The sequence below is a fragment of the Nicotiana tomentosiformis genome, chromosome 5 (genome assembly GCF_000390325.3).
Source record: "Nicotiana tomentosiformis chromosome 5, ASM39032v3, whole genome shotgun sequence".
NCBI classification, from domain to species: Eukaryota; Viridiplantae; Streptophyta; class Magnoliopsida; order Solanales; family Solanaceae; genus Nicotiana; species Nicotiana tomentosiformis.
This window is the reverse complement of record NC_090816.1, coordinates 2,089,219-2,108,782: the sequence shown is the minus strand read 5'-3', so window position 1 is coordinate 2,108,782 and position 19,564 is coordinate 2,089,219. Positions and strand designations below refer to the sequence as shown.

The 19,564-nt window shown below is 35.9% G+C and overlaps 3 protein-coding genes across 6 annotated transcripts; 2 read left to right on the top strand and 1 right to left on the bottom strand.

The window, feature by feature from the left end:
* The first annotated feature begins 6,457 nt into the window (after nt 1–6,457).
* LOC104112650 (pyridoxine/pyridoxamine 5'-phosphate oxidase 2) lies at nt 6,458–14,248 on the top strand. 4 transcript variants are annotated; one of them, XM_070201916.1, is made up of 10 exons: nt 6,458–6,617; nt 6,732–6,781; nt 6,873–6,930; nt 7,957–7,989; nt 8,129–8,224; nt 8,911–9,075; nt 9,158–9,221; nt 10,256–10,302; nt 12,694–12,934; nt 14,097–14,248. In XM_070201916.1, the coding sequence occupies exons 1-9, from the start codon at nt 6,525–6,527 to the stop codon at nt 12,709–12,711; spliced, it is 624 nt and encodes a 207-aa protein (XP_070058017.1). In that variant the 5' UTR covers nt 6,458–6,524; the 3' UTR covers nt 12,712–12,934; nt 14,097–14,248. The 4 variants fall into 4 exon arrangements, with proteins under 4 accessions (XP_070058017.1, XP_070058016.1, XP_070058014.1 ...); XM_070201915.1 differs by having other exon boundaries at nt 10,256–12,005; XM_070201913.1 differs by having other exon boundaries at nt 10,256–12,934.
* Nucleotides 10,879–12,947, bottom strand: LOC104112648 (laccase-6). Its single transcript, XM_033660381.2, has 4 exons — nt 12,668–12,947; nt 12,191–12,319; nt 11,102–12,043; nt 10,879–11,015 (listed from the first exon to the last, which is right to left on the bottom strand). The coding sequence occupies exons 1-4, from the start codon at nt 12,945–12,947 to the stop codon at nt 10,885–10,887; spliced, it is 1,482 nt and encodes a 493-aa protein (XP_033516272.1). The 3' UTR covers nt 10,879–10,884.
* A 3,876-nt stretch (nt 14,249–18,124) lies between the features above and the next one.
* On the top strand, nt 18,125–18,484 carry LOC138891723 (uncharacterized). The gene has a single exon (XM_070175476.1). It carries the CDS (start codon nt 18,125–18,127, stop codon nt 18,482–18,484), a length of 360 nt encoding a protein of 119 aa, XP_070031577.1.
* Nucleotides 18,485–19,564: the final 1,080 nt, after the last annotated feature.

The following is a 19,564-nucleotide window of genomic DNA, read 5'->3' as shown; positions in this document are numbered from 1 at the left end:
ACTGGAGTTCCAGTATAATATACTGATCCAGCATAATATGCTGGAAGTTCATACACAAGTACTCCAATCTCCAGTATATTATGCTTAAACTTTCCGTGTGTTGGAGTTCTAGCATAATATGCTGGAAGTTCATACACATGTGCATCAATCTTCGGTATATTATGCTGGACCGGTCCGTGTTGCAGTAAAATAGTGGCTATTTTTCAATAATTTTATAAATGCTGGCTATTTTTAAAATACCAGTCCAAAAACTGGCTAGCCCGTGCTATTTTTACGATATTTACTGTGTTATTTTAAGAATCAGAGTAGCCTTAAACTTTGGCATCATGAGTTTAAAATTCAAGATTTTCATATGATTATGCACATTTAAGAATAGTAACTTAGCAAAAAGTTTATTAGCACTCAATGAGTGAATTAAACTAGTAAATATACTATACGTATCATTCTTTTTACGTTAACTTTTATTACTTATTCATGATTAAGCTAAAAAAAAATATGCTAAGAAAAACATTAACTAAATCTTAAAAAATATACTCCATCAAAGAAATAAAATGTAAAAAAAAAACTGAAATATGAGTATTACACCATATCAATAACAAAAAATAGAAAACCATGTCCTATATAAATATTTAAATAAAAATATTATTTTAATATGTAATAATACGAAACCCCCCCCCCCCCCCCACCACCACCATCTTGGAGTAATTATTTAACATTGATGCTAGAGTTATTAAGTTTAAAAAATACACTGGATATTTTAAGTTTTGGTATAAAATAAAGACTTTAAAGTAAAGACAAATATAGGGAGAAACTGATATATTATTCAAACTTCAAATTTATGTACATAATGAACTGAAAACTCCTCTATTTATAGAAGAAAGGAAGCAACTGCGAGGCTTTTCAGGAAGCAGCTGCGAGGCTTTTCTTTAGCTGCTTGTAAGCTGTCTGCATGAGCTGCTTGCAACCTGCCTGTTTAATAAGAAGCTGCTGCAAATCATTTCATTGAGCTACTTACAACCTGCCTGCATCAGCTGCTTGTAGATAAACTTCAGCAGAGTACTAAATGGATAATCTTCTTCAGGAAGATTATCTATAGCGGAGTAATAAATGAACATCCACAATATAATTATTTTCATAATACTCCCCCTTGGATGTTCATTAAAAGGTATTGTGCCTCGTTAAGACCTTACTAGAAAAAAACCAGTGGAAAAAATCCTAGTGAAGAAAAAATAGTACACATATTTAGTAATACGCATTTCTAGCTGCCTCATTAAAAACCTTATAAGGAAAACCATGTGGGAAAAAAACTTAGTAAGGAAAAAAGAGTACATCGCGTATTTTACTCCCCCTGATGAAAACCTTGTTTCAAATATTTGAGTTTCCGCATTCCAATCTTGTATACCATCTTCTCAAAAGTTGAAGTTGGCAAAGATTTAGTGAATAAATCTGTCGGATTGTCACTTGAACGGATTTGTTGCGCATCAATGTCACTATTTTTCTGAAGATCGTGTGTGTAGAATAATTTTGGTAAAATATGCTTCGTTCTATCTCCTTTTATAAATCCTCCCTTCAATTGGGCTATGCATGCAGTATTGTCTTCGTATAAAATTGTGGGTCTTTTCTCACATTCCAAACTATATTTTTCTCGAATAAAATGAATTATTGATCTCAACCATACGCATTCCCTACTTGCTTTATGAATACCTATTATTTCAGCATAATTTGAAGAAGTAGTAACAATAGATTGTTTTGTGAAGTGCCATGATATGATAGTATCTCCACATGTAAACACGTACCCGGTTTGAGATCTAGCTTTATGGGGATCAGATAAATAACATGGATCTGCATAACCAACAAGATCTGCATTATCTTTGTTAGCATAAAACAAACCCATATCAAGAGTTCCCTTTAAATATCGCAATATATGCTTAATCACGTTCTAATATCTCTGTGTAGGAGAAGAACTATATCTTGCTAGTAAATTAACAGAAAATGCTATGTCAGGCTTTGTAGCATTAGCAGCATACATTAGTGCACTAATTGCACTGAGATAGGGTACTTTGTGACCAAGGAGTTCCTCATCCTCTTCTGGAGGTCGGAACAAATTTTTATTCACTTCAAGTGATCGAACAACCATTATACTCAATGGGTGAGCTTTGTCCATATAAAAGTATTTTAAGACCCTTTCTGTATAGGTAGATTGATGGATAAAGATCCTGTGTGCTAAATGTTTAATTTGCAGACCAAGACAAAGTTTTGTCTTTCTAAGATCTTTCATCTCAAATTCTTTCTTAAGATATTCAATTGCCTTTTGGAGCTCTTCTGGAGTTCCAACAAGATTTATGCCATCAACATAAACAGCAAGTATAATAAATTCTGAAGCCATTTTCTTTATAAAAATACATGGACAAATAACATCATTTATGTAACCCTCTTTCAGCAAATATTCACTGAGGCGATTATACCACATGCGCCCAGATTGCTTTAAACCGTATAAAGATCTTTGTAATCTGATTGAGTATATTTTCCGAGATTTTGAATATGCTTCAGGCATTTTAAATCCTTCGGGGATTTTCATGTAAATTTCATTATCAAGTGACCCATATAGATAAGTTGTAACCACATCCATTAGATGAATTTCAAGCCTTTCACGTAAGGCTAAACTGATGAGATATTGAAATGTTATGGCATCCATAACGGGTGAATATGTTTCTTCATAATCGACTCTAAGTCGTTGTGAGAATCCTTGTGCAACAAGGCGAGCCTTGTATCTTTCAACTTCATTTTTATCATTCCTTTTTCGCACAAAAATTCATTTATGACCAACTGGCTTTATACCAGCAGGTGTTTGGACTACTGGTCCAAAGACCTCTCTTTTAGCAAGTGACTTCAATTTCCGATTGAATTGACTTTTGCCATTTTAGCCAATCAGATCTTTGTCGACATTCTTCGATAGATTGGGGTTCAAGATTCTCACTATCTTATATAATGTTAAGTGCAACATTATATGCAAAAATATTATCCACCACTATTTCAGATCGATTTAAATTAATCCCATCACCAGTAGAACTTATCAAAAGTTTCCCACTCACTTGAGTCTCGGGTTCATTGATTTCTTCAGGAATCTCAGAACTAATTAGATCTTGGGTCTCTTCAGGAGATCTCTTCATAATCATTTTGATCATTTGTCGATTTTCTTTTTCTAGGATTTCGATCCTTAGAACCCAAAGGCCTACCACGCTTCAGGCGTGCTTTAGGTTCACTAGCTCTCATGCTAGTAGATGGTCCTGCTGGGACATCAATTCGGATAGGCACATTCTCTGCAGGGATATGTGACTTAGTTATCCTTTTCAAATCAGTAAATGCGTCTGCATTTGATTTGTTATATTCTATAAATGGATGATCTTCTGGACCTCCTGATTACATATAGGGGTACGTGGATCAAAGTGAGATAATGATGAAACTTTTCGCACAATTTCTCTTTTGATTTCCTTTTTCTCTCCCCCTAATTGTGAGAAATTTGTTTCATCAAATCGACAATCTGCAAATCGAGTAGTAAATAAATCTCCCGTCAATGGTTCAAGATAGCAAATAATAGAGGATGATTCAAACCCAACATATATTCCTAACCTTCTCTGCGGGCCCATCTTACTGCGTTGTGGTGATGCTACTGGCATATATACAACACATCCAAAAATTCGTAGATGGGCAATATTTAGTTCATGACTAAAAACTAATTGTGACAGAGAATATTTATTATAATGTGTCGGTCTGAGACGGATAAGTGATGTTGCGTGCAAGATAGTATGGCCCCAAACAGTAGTAGGCAATTTTTTTTCCATAAGTAGTGGTCTTGCTATCAACTGCAGGTGTTTAATAAATGACTCTGCAAGGCCATTTTGAGTATGAACATAAGCTACAGAATGTTTAACTTGTATCCCAACTGATAGACAGTAATCATCAAAAGCTTGAGATGAGAATTCTTCAGCATTATCAAGGCGAATAGCCTTTATAGGATAATCTGTGAATTGTGCCCTTAATCGAATTATTTGGGCTAATAACTTTGCAAACGCTAGGTTGCGAGATGATAGTAGGCACACATGAGACCATGTTGAAGACGCATCTATTAGGACATAAAATATTTAAACAGCCCACTTGGTGGGTGAATAGGTCCACATATATCCCCATGTATACGTTCTAAAAGGGCAGGGGATTCAATGCCAACCTTCATTGGTGATGGTCTAGTGATCATTTTGCCTTGATAACAAGCATCACAAGAAAATTCATTATTTATAAGAATCTTCAGGTTCTTTAATGGATGCCCACTCGAATTTTCAGTAATTCGTCTCATCATTATTGATCCAGGATGGCCCAAATGGCCATGCCAAAGCACAAAAGTATTTGAATCCGCAAACTTCTGGTTTACGATAGAGTGTGCTTCAACTGTACTAATTTTTAAATAGTATAAGCCAGAAGATAAAGTTGGTAACTTTTCTACAATGCATTTCTGGCCAGAAATATTCTCTGTAATACAAAGATATTCCACGTTCATTTCATCTATTGTCTCAACATGATACCCATTTCGGCGGATATCTATAAAACTCAATAAGTTTCTTCGGGACTTAGAGGACAACAATGCATTATCGATAATAAGTTTTGTTTCCTTAGACAGAAATATAATGGCTCTTCCGGAGCCTTCAATCAAACTTATATTACCAGAAATTATTGAAACATTTGCCTTTTCCTTATGCAAATAAGAAAAGTATTTCTGATCCTTAAATATGGCATGAGTTGTTCCACTATCAATTACACAAATATCTCCATGATTGATCTTTGGTCCAAACATAATTTGAGAATTATCCATATTTTTCAAAATACATAAATAAAATATATTATAGTAAATATCATTATCAAAGCAAAACTTTTATTTATGTATAACAATTACATAACCATACCATTTACTACAAACAACCAAAATTAAAATATTTACATTTCTACAGATTCACTACCGATCACATGACTTGTTTCTCCTTCTGGGAGTGCAAAGTAATCAGCTACATCCAAATGCATGAAGTCTAAATTATCTTCAGAAATAAAATTTGCTTCAGTATTTTTCTCTGTCTTCTTCAGGGAGGCTTGATACAACTCAACCAGGTGCTTTGGCGTACGACATGTACGTGACCAGTGTCCTTTTCCTCCACATCTATAGCATGCATTTTCTGGCTTTGCTGCTTGCACCGCTTCATGCTTTTGTTCCTTCCTTTTCCACTGCTGGTAGTGAGGAGGGTTTTTTGGTGCATTATTATTACCACGATTAGAGTTTCCTCCCCAACCACGACCATGACCATGACTGGGGCCACGTCCTCTTCCACGCTTAGCTTGGAGGAAGTTCGTCTCATTCACTTCAGGGAATGGACAAGAACCAGTAGGTCGGCTTTCATGGTTTTTCATTAATAGCCTATTATGTTGCTCGGCTACAAGAAGATGTGAGATAAGTTCAGAATACTTTTTGAATCCCATCTCTCGATATTGCTACTGCAGAATCATATTCGAGGCATGAAAAGTGGTGAAAATTTTCTCCAACATATCATGATCAGTAATATTATCACCACATAGTTTCAATTGGGAAGTAATTCTGAACATAGCAGAATTATACTCACTGATAGATTTAAAATTTTGTAGCCTTAGATGAGTCCAATCATAATGTGCCCGTGGAAGAACGATAATCTTCAGGTGGTCATATCTATCTTTCAAATTATTTCACAGTATGACTGGATCTTTAACAGTAAGATATTCCATTTTTAGGCCCTCATCAAGGTGATGGCGTAGGAATATCATTGCTTTGGCATGGTCTTGGTTTGATGCCTGATTTTTATCTTTGATGGTGTCTGCCAGACCCATCGCATCAAGATGAATTTCGGCATCAAGCACCCAAGACATGTAGCCTTTGCCCGATATATCCAGGGCTACAAACTCAAGTTTAGAAAGATTTGACATTATTTAGAAAAAGAAAGTTCGTACCTCTGATACTTTCAAAGTATTTTCTCGAGATGGCAGAGTCTCGTGCTGATAACGTGGTATAAAATAAAGACTGTAAAGTAAAAACAAGTATATGGAGAAACTGATATATTATTCAAATTTCAAACTTATATACATAATGAACTGAAAACTACTCTATTTATAGAAGAAAGGAAGAAGCTACTAGACTTTTCAGGAAGCAGCTGCAAGGCTTTTCTTTAGCTGCTTGTAAATTGTCTGCATGAGCTGCTTGCAACGTGCCTGTTTAATAAGAAGGTGCTGCAAATTGCTTGCAACCTGCCTGCATAAGCTGCTTGTAGATAAAATTTAACAACATAATACTAAATAAATAATCTATAACGGAGTAATAAATGAATATACACAATATAATTATTTTCACAAGAAGTTTCTATATTTCCTTCTTACCAACAAACATTTTCTTTTCCCCTGAAAAATACAAAAAACCTCCTCAGAATCTTTTAAAAAAAAAAAATAAAGTCCCGAAAATGAGTAGCTCAGCAACAGCGCCATGGAAGCAGCTTCTTCTCAAGTCCCTCAGCTCCAATTCCCATCTTAAGCATTCCACTTACTTTCAGCTCGTAAAATCCCTTCATTATTTCAATCTTTATTCCAATTTCTACTTAATTTCATGAAATAGAATTTACCGGAAAAATCAGTTCTTTATGATCTGATTTTGCTTATTGCATTATCAGGCAACTGTTGGATCCAATGGCCGACCCTCTAATCGAACTGTTGTCTTCAGGTTTATTTTCACCCCTTAAGCTTATAGTAATGCTAAATCCAGTGATTATTTTCATTTTCATTTTGGGTTTTATGGTTTTTGTTTTTCACAGAGGGTTTCAAGATGGTACTAACAAGATTCAAATTAATACTGACTCGAGAAGCCACAAGGTCTGTTTTTCTATGTACCCTCTTCCATGTTATGGCTGGTACTTGGGAAATTGATAGCTTTTTGTGTTAGAAAAAGTTTTTTTTGACATCCTTCTATTTTTTTTAATAAATTTTTGGAACTTTCAAGAATTCATATCATAAACTATTCAAAGTTTAAAACTTTTAGTAAGATGTTACTCCCTCCGGTCCACAATAAGTAATTTTTTGGCCCTTTTTTGTGGTCCAAAATATCTGATTTTTTCAGATTTCAAGAATGAATTAATTGTTTTTTTCCTACATTGCCCTTGGAGTAAATAATGTTGGAGTATGTGATAGGATTGTTTATGTGAAGAGATAGTAAAGGTTAATATGGTCAATTTCATTACTAATTAATGTTAAAAGGTGGATTTCTTAATCTGTGTGAAAACAACCAAAAAATTACTTATTGTGGACCGGAAGGAGTATTTATATTGTGAGGACTCATCATGAATTGGCTAGTGGTACGCTGAACTACTGACTGCCAGCCTACCGCAACTCCTCCTTTATCCGGGCGTGGGACCACCAATGTGAGCAAAAGCTCACACTGGGAGAGTTTGGGAAACATGGTCAGTAGGGATTCATATAGCCGATCGCAACCTATTTGGGACTTAGGCGTAGTCGTCGGCGTTGTTGTTAGTATGATGTTATCTCTGACAAACTAACTTTTTCACTGTTACTTTATAAATAGTATCTTCCACTATTATTTATTTAATATAGGTCACCTATAAGTCACAGGTTCGAGCTGTGGAATCAGCCATGATGCTTGCGTCAAGGTGGGTTGTCTACATTACTCCCTTGAGGTGCGGTCCTTCGCTGGACTTTGTGTGAATGCGGGATGCTTTGTGCGTCAGGCTGCCCTTTTTCACATAAATATCTTATAGTCCATGGTTATTCCAACAACCATCTCATAGAATAGGACAGATGGAGTACAATTGATCTTTTAGTTTTTTCCATTTAAGTTGTGAATCTTTGCTTAGAACTGATGACAGTTTACTTGAACCAGTGCAGATTGAAGAACTTAAGCATTGCCCATTTGCAGAGGTATTTGTTACTTTGTTATTTCAGTGTTACTGAGGATAATATAATATGATTCGGCTCCTTTCTTTTTTATGGCTCGTCAAATGTGAAACATTTTTTTAATTAATCCAATGTCGTTTGGACGAATCTGGTAATGATTCAGGTATGCTGGTATTTCACTGAAACTTGGGAACAATATCGAATTCTTGGAAGAGTAGATATGATTGATGCATCAAATTCTGACCCAGATAAACTTAAGGTAATTCCCGTAAATCTTTACCATTTCATGTGCATATCTTTTACCTATTCTTGTCAAGTTCCTGAGTTTGTATTTGTTTTTCAAGTAATATATCTAGGCCTTTCACCTCCAGTTTCAAAGCTAAGTGCCTCACTCTCATCCTCTGATTTTAAGCTGTCTTAAAAGCTCAATTAAAAAGCAAAAAGTGCATTCAGAAAATTGCTGTATTCAGCACTTGGCTATGTTCAATTACCATGCATATCTGATTGTACTTGGAGCTTTTATACAAATGTTTCACAGTAAAATAGTAGTGGCACTTTCAACCAAATTCTATTGGTTTCATACTTCTGCTCTAGATATCCTTGAGTTATCTGCACAGCCCATATGTTCAGTTTTTGTATTTCAAATATCAAAATATAATCAGCATAATTGGGTAAAAGAGCTAGTTGATCAGATCAGAACATTTTGAGAGTAGTCAACTTTTGCTATTGCCTCAAATGACATTAGCTACATAACTGGTCACTTGATAAGATGCCTTCTATATGTAAGATATTGATATTTATAAAGCAGAGATCTCACTGTCTGTGATGTTGATCTCTACAAAATAGAGATCTCTCGCATCAACTTGATGCAGTAATTAAACTTACTGCATCAATTTTTTCTCTTGGTAAATAATACATTTTTTTTTTCTGGTTATAACAATTCAGCAAAGAGAGGCAGCTTGGTTTGCTGGTTCTGTGAGATCAAGACTACAGTATTTGGGGCCCACTCCAGGACTTCCTTCTCTAGATGAGCAACCATTGCACGACTCGTTGGATCCCTCTGCTGGTCCAGTTGATGCATTCTGCCTTCTATTTCTGGACCCTGAGCAGGTTTGAGTTTTCCCTGTTCATGTAACTCGTACCAAGGAGAATATCACCTCTGTAACTTTTCAGTATTTGTTGTTACTTACAGGTTGATTATCTGAACTTGAAAAGTAACGAGAGGCTATCATTTACGACTGGACAAAGTGTCAATGGTGAGAACTTTTGGACGCAAAATAAAGTCAACCCATGATATTTGATTTGCCATCCCATGGATTATGCTTGAACTATTGCCGGTTCAAAACCCCAATCATACTATTGGCATATGTACCGTAATGAATCTTTTTAGTACTATTGATATGATTCTGAGAGGAACGTTGCTCTCTTTGACTAAATAAACGAAAATATAGCGTTTCATATGTAATACGATCTACCATTACATTATAGAAATTTGATGTCAGAATCATAAGAGACAGGAAGTTCAAGTGTGAGAATTTTATTAATCAGATTAGTCATGGTTTTGCATACCTGTCTACAAAGACCTCCAGTATTCTCCTCTTGCTCCCTCAGTGCGTTCTACTTCTGATTGTACTATACGGATCCATGATTTGAACGCGATATTGCTTGCAAAGCTTCTGTGCAAATGAATATTTCAAGTTATGCCAAATCAGAAGCTTAAAAAAGGGACTGTGACTTTGTTTAATGAGATTGTGTAATACTCATTTTAGCAAGAAGCATCCCCAAGGAAGGGCATGCTAGGTGATTATTCCTATATGTAAAATTAAAGGGCCTATTTATATTAATTTTGGTTAGTTATCTGCCAAATTGTGTGTCATAGTGGGAGTTCGTCGTATCAGCCATGCAAGTTATGGAGTCAGTCAAGTTTCTAGACATTCTTTTATCCTTCTCCTCAGGGGATTTCTTCAGTTGTTAGAATGTGAGATATAACTTGTTCCACTGTGGATTCATTATGGATTTGTTGGTAGAATGGAATTTAACTAAAGCCTATTTTAGATTCCGAAAATTCGCTGAATTTTAAATCTCTAGTAAAGTATTATATACAATCATTGTACATTTCTTGGTTTCTCTAGTTCAGTGGACTACCAAGATGTTCTGGGTTTAATCTGTTATGATGCTCAGCATCTTCAGTCAAGACTATTGAACGTGATGAAATAAAAATATTAGTTATCTGTATTGTTATATAATGACGGTGTCAAGATGCGAATTCTAATCTAATGAGATTTCACAGTTCCTGATGAAAGCAATCAGCTGAAGTTGAAGCACATGTGTACTAAGGTACCTCATCCTAACCTCTAATGCTTCACTTTCTGTTTGTGGTCCTGATATTCTTTCCCTTGTATCATTGTCATTTGGAGAATTCTGGTGGCCTTTGAATTTCTGCATTGGAATCCCTTTTTTCTGTCTTGTGAGTTGTGACTTACCAAGCTGATTACTCGTCAAAGTTTATTATGCTTTGACAGTTTGAATGTCCCAAGTGTTTGTGCTAAGCACTTGCTAGTTTTACTTGAAGGAAATGTTAAAAAGTGAGTTTTAAATGCAATTAGTTGGTACCAACCTCTTCTTCTGTTTTATTTTTTATTATTTGTGGGGAGTAGGGAAGGGACATAAATTTTCCTACTTGCATCTGTCTATATGCCTTATAAGGGCACCTTTGTCATGATGCAGAAGACAAACGGATAAACAGGAAAGACATACATGAACTTAGAAATCTCAACAAATGCCAATTCTTTGAAAAAAGGAAAAGAACAATGTATAGGCTTGCACACTTGGTTGGTCAAAGAATCTCCATTTGGAAAATTATAAACCATCCATATTTTGTTGTTATCAACCTCAACCCTAATAAACACATATATATAGTTAGCATCTGGGCAAGTCTGCTGGAGGATGAGGAAGTCTTTGTAATGGCCCTTCCCCATTCTTCACAATGAACACCACCGATAATCCCCAAGATAAATGTATCTCCAAATGACAGTGCATAAACCATGCCCCTATGCACAAAAAATGGTCCAACCATGAGTTTATTACAACAGACTGTAATAATTAAGAGATGAAGTTCAGTTTCTAAAATTATTACCTGGATTGTCAGCAATGAATCGAATGGCAGCCCATCCACCTACTGGAACTCCAATTGTGTTCATGTATGGTGGATCCACCAGATTGAAGTTGGCTGTTTCGGGATCATAGTTTCCGGTACCATAGCCCACAACATAAAAGCTGTAGCCATGAAGATGAATAGGGTGGTTCTCTGTTGTGATAGTTCCGGTGTCCTGTAGGATAAGTTGAACCCTAGTCCCATAGTCAAGGACATACGTTCTAGTTCCATTTAGAGAATTTGTGTCATTAGGAGCATTATTAGGTGCCCCATTCACAAAATCATAGAACTTCAGGGGTACCCCAGGAAAATCTTGAGTGAAGTACCCATTGATGTTTTTGTAGTAAGCTTCTAAAATTGAAATGTTAGGCTTAATAAAGCTGATATTATTCATGGAAGCAGCCATGACTCCACCCCCTTTAGCTTGGCAATCTTTCTGGGGATTCTTGGACCGGCATTTTTGCACGTTTAGTCCAATTGTCAAGAATAGGTTTTTGTCAATCTCCTTAGGAACAGCGACAGGATTAAGACTTCTAAGCCTGTCCATGACTGTCTTAACTGCAAGATTATCATCGAAACGCGGTAAAGCTGCAGGTAAACTCAAGTCATTTGCTCTGGCGCCATAATATTGGAAGTAAGCAATTGATGATATGTTTTGAAATGAGACATTTCTAGCAGACTGGTAAGGTCCCATGGCCATCGAATATCTTGCTATGGGTTGATCTGCTGTCACTAGGGCGTTTAATGTTTGACCTGGACCGAGCATGACTCGGTCTGTGGTCAGCGGTTTTGTGTACTCTGCATCAACTTCAATGATTATCAACTTGTGATTTGCTATGGCAAAGAAATGCTCCTGGTTCAGAGCTGCATTGATTATCCTTAACAGGTATGTGTTCCCAGGAACCACATCTATTTTATAAAAATCTGAAACAAATCATGACACTTTTAGCTAACACGAAGGGTTTAAAAGTAACAAATATTCCCATTAATGGTAGAAGTTTTAACATATTTTCTTCATACTTGAGTTAAAAGTTTTGAAGTAAAAGTTGAGTAATGGATGTCAAACTTTACCATTGGCGGAGCAATTATAGTTAGGGCCGGGGTGGCCATTGATGGTAAAAGCATCAGCAGGTGGCGGCGCTCCACCGCTAGCTAGAACTCCCTGCTCAACTTGCATGATGTCTTTCATCCAATACTCTCCTGTATATTCCCAAGTTTGAGAATAGTAAAACATTTTTGTGAAAGTCAGTGTATATAAGCATCTTTTAAGAAACTCTTTGGAAATAAGATTGTTTTCGGATTAGTTATTGAAGAAAATAGTTCTCGATAACATTCCTATGCCAAATAGGATTTACGTCATATACAGTCAGTGCATAAAATTTTTACACTACCAGTGTAAGATTACGTTTTATAGCAAGTTGCTTACCATTTACTCTAGGTGATCAATAAACAATTGTAAAATACATGATTGTGTAAATAGTTTTGAGTCCGTTATTACACAGAATTTAAACTCTTCTAAAAAAAGATAACTATATTGAATTAATGTACCTAAAATAATGATATGCTCTTCATAGGGAAACTTGAAAGGGTAAGGGACACCCTTCTTAGGGTAAACAACAACAGCGCCATAAACAGTGGCGCGAAGCCACGAAAAATGAGCATGCCAGAAAAATGTGCCCTTCTGTTCTACCAGGGTGAACTCGTACGTGAAGTTTTGTCCAGTTTGTAGGGGGCATTGTGTAATGTAAGAAGGGCCATCGTACCAACACGATAGCCTCTGCCGGATTCCATGCCTGATAATCTTCAAAAGCTCAGGTAAGTTTTCCATAATGTGAAAGAAAAATAGATGTGAAATAACCTAAGGAAAAAGTTTGTAATTAATCACCAGTGGATTGTGATGTTGTATGGGGATTCATTTGTTACTCTGACGATAATTTTATCGTCTTCTTGAGCATAAACAACTGGTCCTGGATACATTCCATTGATGGTTGGAATGTCTTTGGTGTTACATAGCTTAGTTATTCTAGTTGTTTGCACCTGCAAAAGAAGAAATAACATTTTGATTATAAAAGAATAACCACTGAGTAAATAAAGAAACTAGGTAAAACAAGAGGATTAAACCTTGAAGTCATAGAATTTTGTTGATCTGCCTCTTGGCCATTGTGATGTAAAACCTTTAACATTGTTGCTGTAGTTACTGTAGAGTAAAAAGTTTAAGCAAAAGTAAATAAATAATGTACTGACTAAGTTTGTCATGTTGAGAGTTGGAGAAAGGGAATTTACAAGTGGGCAGGAGACTGAAATAAGAAGACATGTTTTATATATAATACTAAGGCTTGAATATATACAACGAAGAGAAATTATTATATGTTGTGTAGATGTTTATATTTGGCAGTTTCCATGATTTCTCTCACATGGTTTTGTAATAATAAGTTGTTGGGAACGTCTTTATTCATATATGCTCAGAGATGAGCAAAGACTTTTGTTTTCATTTCCTTTTTTTTTTTTTTTTTTAGCTTTTGTTTAATTAAGTATAGCTCATTATAGTCCTTTAACATACTAGCTAGCATTTTTCTTTCAAATTGGATTTAAATTATACATGTAATAGGTTTTTTTTCCATAATTTGCAGGTTACATAATATTACTCCCACGGTTTGACTGGACAAGAAGTTTAAAAATATAAATAAGACGTTTGAATCTTGTGGTCTTTAACTGATATAACATATCAAAAACACCATTTGAATCTTGTGGTTTTAAACAAGTCATGTTATTCCTATAAGTGAGTGTCATTATCGAAATTAAAAAGTTACTAAAATATAAAATGAGGCATCCTTTTTTTATACAGGAAATAATTAAGACTATGAGACGGAGAGAGTACTTATTATAGGGTTTTAAGTGATCACTAGTGTCAAAAAATCTTGTACGTCCGTGTATAGAAGCTAAACTTTTTTCTTTTGTATGAATTTAAAAATTGCAGTTCGGTGCACTAAGCTCCCGCTATGCGCGGGGTCCGAAGAAGGGCCGGACCACAAGGGTCTATCGTAAGTAATTCTTTTGTATGAATTATGAATTGTATATTTTGACTGAGAAACGAATGTATGCATGCAAACCTGCACTTTTGAGTAGGGACGACTACTTCTCAACACAAACATAAACCCCCCCCCCCCCCCCCCCCCAAACAAACAAATTAAAACCCCACTTCTCGTCCGTTTATCCATCAAAAGGATAAACATAAATTCATACAATTAAATCATGAGGGCCATGGCATGATCATATACAAGTGCCACAGTTGTCTACAATAGCTAGTAATAAACAAGCTATATCTATAATTTGTCAACTCGTGCTTAAGTAAATTGTGTCATTTAAAATGAGATGGAAAGACTACTTGTATACATATTTAGGTCACCGTGTTGAGGGTATTTCCGACATGACTTTCTTATTACTGTTCTTCGGTTCACACTCGTCGAGAATTGTTTTCCTTGAGCCGACTCCATAAGGTAGGGGTAAGGTTTGCGTACACTTTACCTTTCCCAAACCCCACAATGTGGGATTATACTGTGTGTTATGTTATTGTTGTTAGTTGGAGGGGGAGGTTATAATCTATGTTGCACAGACTCGCCAAAATGTTGTCGCAGTCAGATCCTCAAAAAATATACTACTTTAGAAGATTCGACACACACATCCAGCGATATTTTTGGAGAGTCCGAGCAACAATGTGTTCGTACGGAGTATTGTATAAACCCCTATTAAAAGGCGACCAAAAGGGAAAAAGTTCTGTAGTTTTTTATGGTCTTTTCTCGACATTTTTATCACTCAAAATCATAAGCAGTTTTTGCACGCCTTCTTAACCCTACCACTCTGAGGGCCCTAATTAAATCATCTATAAAAGTATGATCTCCCTATATCTTTGTAAAGTTTAATTACTCTCTTTTTCCATTAAAGCATTCCTTCTAAGAATTACATTTCGGTCTCTTTTGTTTTCTTCTTTTTTCTTAAAAGGAAATTCATTAAAAACCATAAGGAGAAATAGTTGCCAATAATTAGCTCTTTACCAAAGCACTTCCTTGACGTGCATTTAAAATCAACCAGATGAAGATTGGTGTCTCTCGTACGAAGACGCGGAATCAGGATTTAAAGCTTATGGGTTTGATATTACGATCCTTTTAAGCTTATGGGTTCTAAATTATATATTTGTACATATACAACTACTAACGTCAGCTGCTTAGCTAACAGTTTATATACATTAGTCTTTTTAACAAGCTAGTAATATCAAGGAATCACATAGATAAGAATGGGAAAATTTTGACAATCAAATCAATTCAAGGGCCCAATTCCAAAGATTTTCTCCACAATTTGAAGAAGCAAAGGAATCCAGAGCAATGTGGAAAACGTGTTTTAACAAATGATTTAGCAAGAAATATTGTTATATGGATCAAATTTCTTAATTACTCGACTATCTCTCCTACATAATGATATATTGTGACCCGAAAATCATGTCAACAACAAATTAATCCGTCAGCAAACAAGAGTTTTTTGTTTTTCTACATATGAAGGAGTACAACCCATTTGAAAAGATAAGCCTCTCATTAACTTAAAATGACATAAAGTAGGCAGTTCATAGATTTATAAAACAATCAAGATCAAGGGGTAATATAACCACAACATTGAGAGTGGAAAGAAGTCACATAGACTAGGTTGCTCGTATCTTTCACAATGTTATCTCACCCCTGCTGGATTCTCTAAAAGTGCATAATTATTGAAAGATTCGATACACCCTAGCAAGATTTTTGAATGATCAGAACAACATAGCACATAAATAACACGTCTATAATGAATCAAAGAAGAGCATAGAAAGAGTAGAAGGGTTCAAATTCCATCAGTAGCGTTATGTCCTCCTTCTCCTCCGCTGATGAAACAAAAGGGAAAAAAAAGGGACCCCCAAAAAATAAAAGAATCTACAACCATGCATCTTCCTAGCACATGCTTTTTGCATGCACGTAGACAATGTAGCTCAGATCCTCCAAAATGTTGTCATACCCCGTCAGATCCTGTAAAAGTGCATAATTTCTAAAAGATATGATACACTTCTAAAGATATTTTTAAGAATCCGAGTAACATAGTGCATACATAACACGTTTAGTAATAAATCAAGAAGAAGGAAGCTTAGAATTAGGGGTGGAATTGTGGGGGTAATAGGTGAAAGAAGCATGTTTTGTAAGCAAAAGAGGGTGATCTTTGGCTTCTTCTTCATCATCTTCGTCATGGAAAGTGCTAATATTGATGCAAGAGCAACGTACAAGGGAGGCAAAAAATGCAGATGCCACACTCGTCCCTATCCTATTTGCCATTTTATCCAATTTTTCGCAAGAAATAAAGTTGCAATTAGGCTGCGACATGGGGGAAAAAGTTTTAGTATATGTTTAATTTACTATACAAAATGGAGGCTTGAATGCGGTATTGAAAGTTTGAAAGATCCAAATCACCATTAAAGAGTATGATGAGATGGATACGATCCTTCAACTTTGACCAAAAGTAGGATCTCAAATTTTGTGCCTAAGGAATGGAAAAATTTCGTAGTGAATAGCTCTTTACCTTTAATAGGCTCTACGCGATAAATATGGAGGACTAATGACATAATGAATTTTGAATAAGGAATGATTAAATAAAAAGATAATGAATTTTGTTAAACTTTAGATTAACTAGTTTGCTGACAAAATTTCACTCCAGTTGGATAGTTACGATTTACCAAGGATCTTTTTTAGTTACACATAATTAAATGGATAACAAATGGAAAAATAATAAATAAACAAAAAAGAGCTAAAATTATGCTGATGAACCTTTTCCGAATTATCGTTTATATTTTGACTCCATTAAAGAAACTTTTTGGGAAAATAGCCCTGCCCGAATCTTGAAAGGTAAGTTAAACATTTGACCAATCAGCCAAAAATAATTACATTTGCTAGCTAAATATATATATATATATATATATATATATATATATATATATATATATATATATATATATATATATATATATATATATATCAATATACAAAAAATATATATTTTGTCGACTATTGTTTTTGGGAGTGCCTATACTATATAGTTTTCCCAAATTGTTTTTGAAGCACCATAAATTATGGTAGTATGCTTTATAATCTTAAAAGTGTGCTTCAAAATTTTAGCAGAGAGGCTATTTATCCAATTTTTTTCTTAACAAGGTTAAAATTTAAGCGGTTGCATTAAGCCATACATATATTATACACTAGTCTTAGAGTACGCGCTATGTGCGTAACCCTATTCTAATGAATATATAGTTTCAAAAACTTACATAAATATTAATATTAAAGAGTGTGTTTAAGTTTTTTATTTAATAAAAAGTTAAATAAAATATATAAGTTTCTGAAAATCGTGATATTGATATTTATTTAGCTAGCTCAATAAAAGAAGAAATTATGCCCCCACAGAAGTCCTGATATGGCTGTGAATATCTTATGAATTTGTTGTTATTTTTGCCACTTAATAGAGAAAACAAACAAGTAACACAAACATGCTTTAATCACAAATCTTCAAAGATTTTGTCAAAATAATAAAATTAAAAAAATTGAATATTTCGGTCCATGGAGATTTATAGAAAAAGATTGGCAAGTGACACTATAATGTCTATAAATAACTAATGTTGAGTTAATATTTATAACAAATAATTTAATATATTAAAAATATTATAGGGAGTTGTCATTGATCAGAATGAATGCTTAAAGAAAGAAAAATAACTATTGATATCTCATATAGAATACAAACTTATTGCTATAAGTTTGCATTTAGAATATATTTGTTGTCTACTATATTCCGGGTGAGACACTCGCGACGCATCATAGGCTCTTGGTGATGGACGTTGGTATTATGTTAAAGAGGAGGAAAAGGTCTACTCGAGGAAGACCGGGAATCAGGTGGGGAGCCTTAACTAAGGATAAAGCCCAAGCGTTGGAGGGCCGGTTGTAGGCTATGGGAGTTTGGAGGAGCAGTAGTGACGGGATCACTATGTGGTCAGCGATAGCAGACTATATTAGGGAGGCTGCGAGAGAGGTGTTAGGGGTCTCGACGGGCATCTCTGGTGGGCACAAAGAAGACTGGTGGTGGAATAAAGTGGTCCAAGGTAAAGTGGAAGCAAAGAAGGCGGCGTACCTGAAATTAGTGGGGAGCATAGGTAAGGAGGAGAGGCGAGTGAGCATGCAGAGGTATAAGGCAGCTAGGAAGGAGGCTAAGCTGGCGGTCATGGAGGCTAAGACTGCGGCTTATGGTCATATGTACGAGGAATTGAGGGAAAAGGTGGGGAGAAGAAGTTATTTCGGCTGGCCAAGTTGAGAGAGAGGAAAGCTCAGGATTTGGACCAAATGAGATGCATCAAGGACGAAGATGGTAGAGTATTGATGGAAGATGCCCAAATTAAGAGAAAATGGCAGACTTACTTTCATAAACTTCTGAATGAAGAAGGGGATCGGGATATTGTGCTAGGCGAATTGGAGCATTCCGAGAGTCACCGTGACTTTGGGTACTGCAGGTGTATCGAGGTTGAGGAGGTCGTGGGAGCTATGCATAAGATGAGTAAGGGCAGAGCGACCGGGCCAGACGAGATTTCGGTGGAATTTTGGAAGTGTGTGGGGAGAGCAGGTTTGGAGTGGTTGACTAGGTTGTTTAATGTTATTTTTAAGGCGAAGAGGATGTCGGATGAGTGGAGGTGGAGTACAGTGGTTCCATTGTATAAGAACAAAGGTGATATCCAGAGTTGTAACAATTATAGGGGTATCAAATTACTGAGTCATACCATAAAAGTGTGGGAGAGGGTGGTTGAAGCGAGGGTGAGGATGACAGTGTCTGTATCCGACAACCAGTTCGGGTTCATGCCGGATCGTTCGACTACATAAGCTATACACCTTGTTAGAAGGTTGGTGGAACTGTACAGAGAGAGGAAGAAGGATCTGCACATGGTGTTTATTGACCTAGAGAAAGCGTATGACAAGGTTCCTAGAGAAGTTCTCTAGAGATGCCTGGAGGCAAAAGGTATGTTGGTTCCCTACATTATGGCGATTAAGGACATGTATGATGGGGCTAAGACTCGGGTTAGGATAGTAGGAGGCGACTCTGAGCATTTTTCGGTTGTAATGGGGGTACACCAAGGTTCTGCGCTCAGTCCGTTCTTATTCCCCCTGGTGATGGACACGTTAACATACCATATTCAAGGGGATGTACCATGGTGTATGCTATTCGCCGATAACATAGTTCTGATTGATGAGTCGCGAGCCGGTATTAACGAGAGGCTGGAGGTTTGGAGACAGACTCTTGAGTCTAAGGGTTTCAAGCTGAGCAGGATGAAGACGGAATACCTGGAGTGTAAGTTCAGCACTGAGCCAGCGGAAGTGGGCGTAGATGTGAGGCTTGATTCGC

Excerpts from the sequence above, each read along its gene's own strand:
- LOC104112650 (XM_070201915.1), top strand. The coding sequence starts at position 6,525 with ATGAGTAGCTCAGCAACAGCGCCATGGAAGCAGCTTCTTCTCAAGTCC. Across the intron at positions 6,618-6,731 it reads ATTCCACTTACTTTCAGCTC|GCAACTGTTGGATCCAATGG; the intron begins GTAAAATCCCTT and ends TTGCATTATCAG. Across the intron at positions 6,931-7,956 it reads CTGACTCGAGAAGCCACAAG|ATTGAAGAACTTAAGCATTG; the intron begins GTCTGTTTTTCT and ends GAACCAGTGCAG.
- LOC104112648 (XM_033660381.2), bottom strand. The coding sequence starts at position 12,947 with ATGGAAAACTTACCTGAGCTTTTGAAGATTATCAGGCATGGAATCCGG. Across the intron at positions 12,320-12,667 it reads AGAGCATATCATTATTTTAG|GAGAGTATTGGATGAAAGAC; the intron begins GTACATTAATTC and ends GGGAATATACAG. Across the intron at positions 12,044-12,190 it reads CTATAATTGCTCCGCCAATG|ATTTTTATAAAATAGATGTG; the intron begins GTAAAGTTTGAC and ends GATTTGTTTCAG.
- LOC138891723 (XM_070175476.1), top strand. The coding sequence starts at position 18,125 with ATGGGAGTTTGGAGGAGCAGTAGTGACGGGATCACTATGTGGTCAGCG.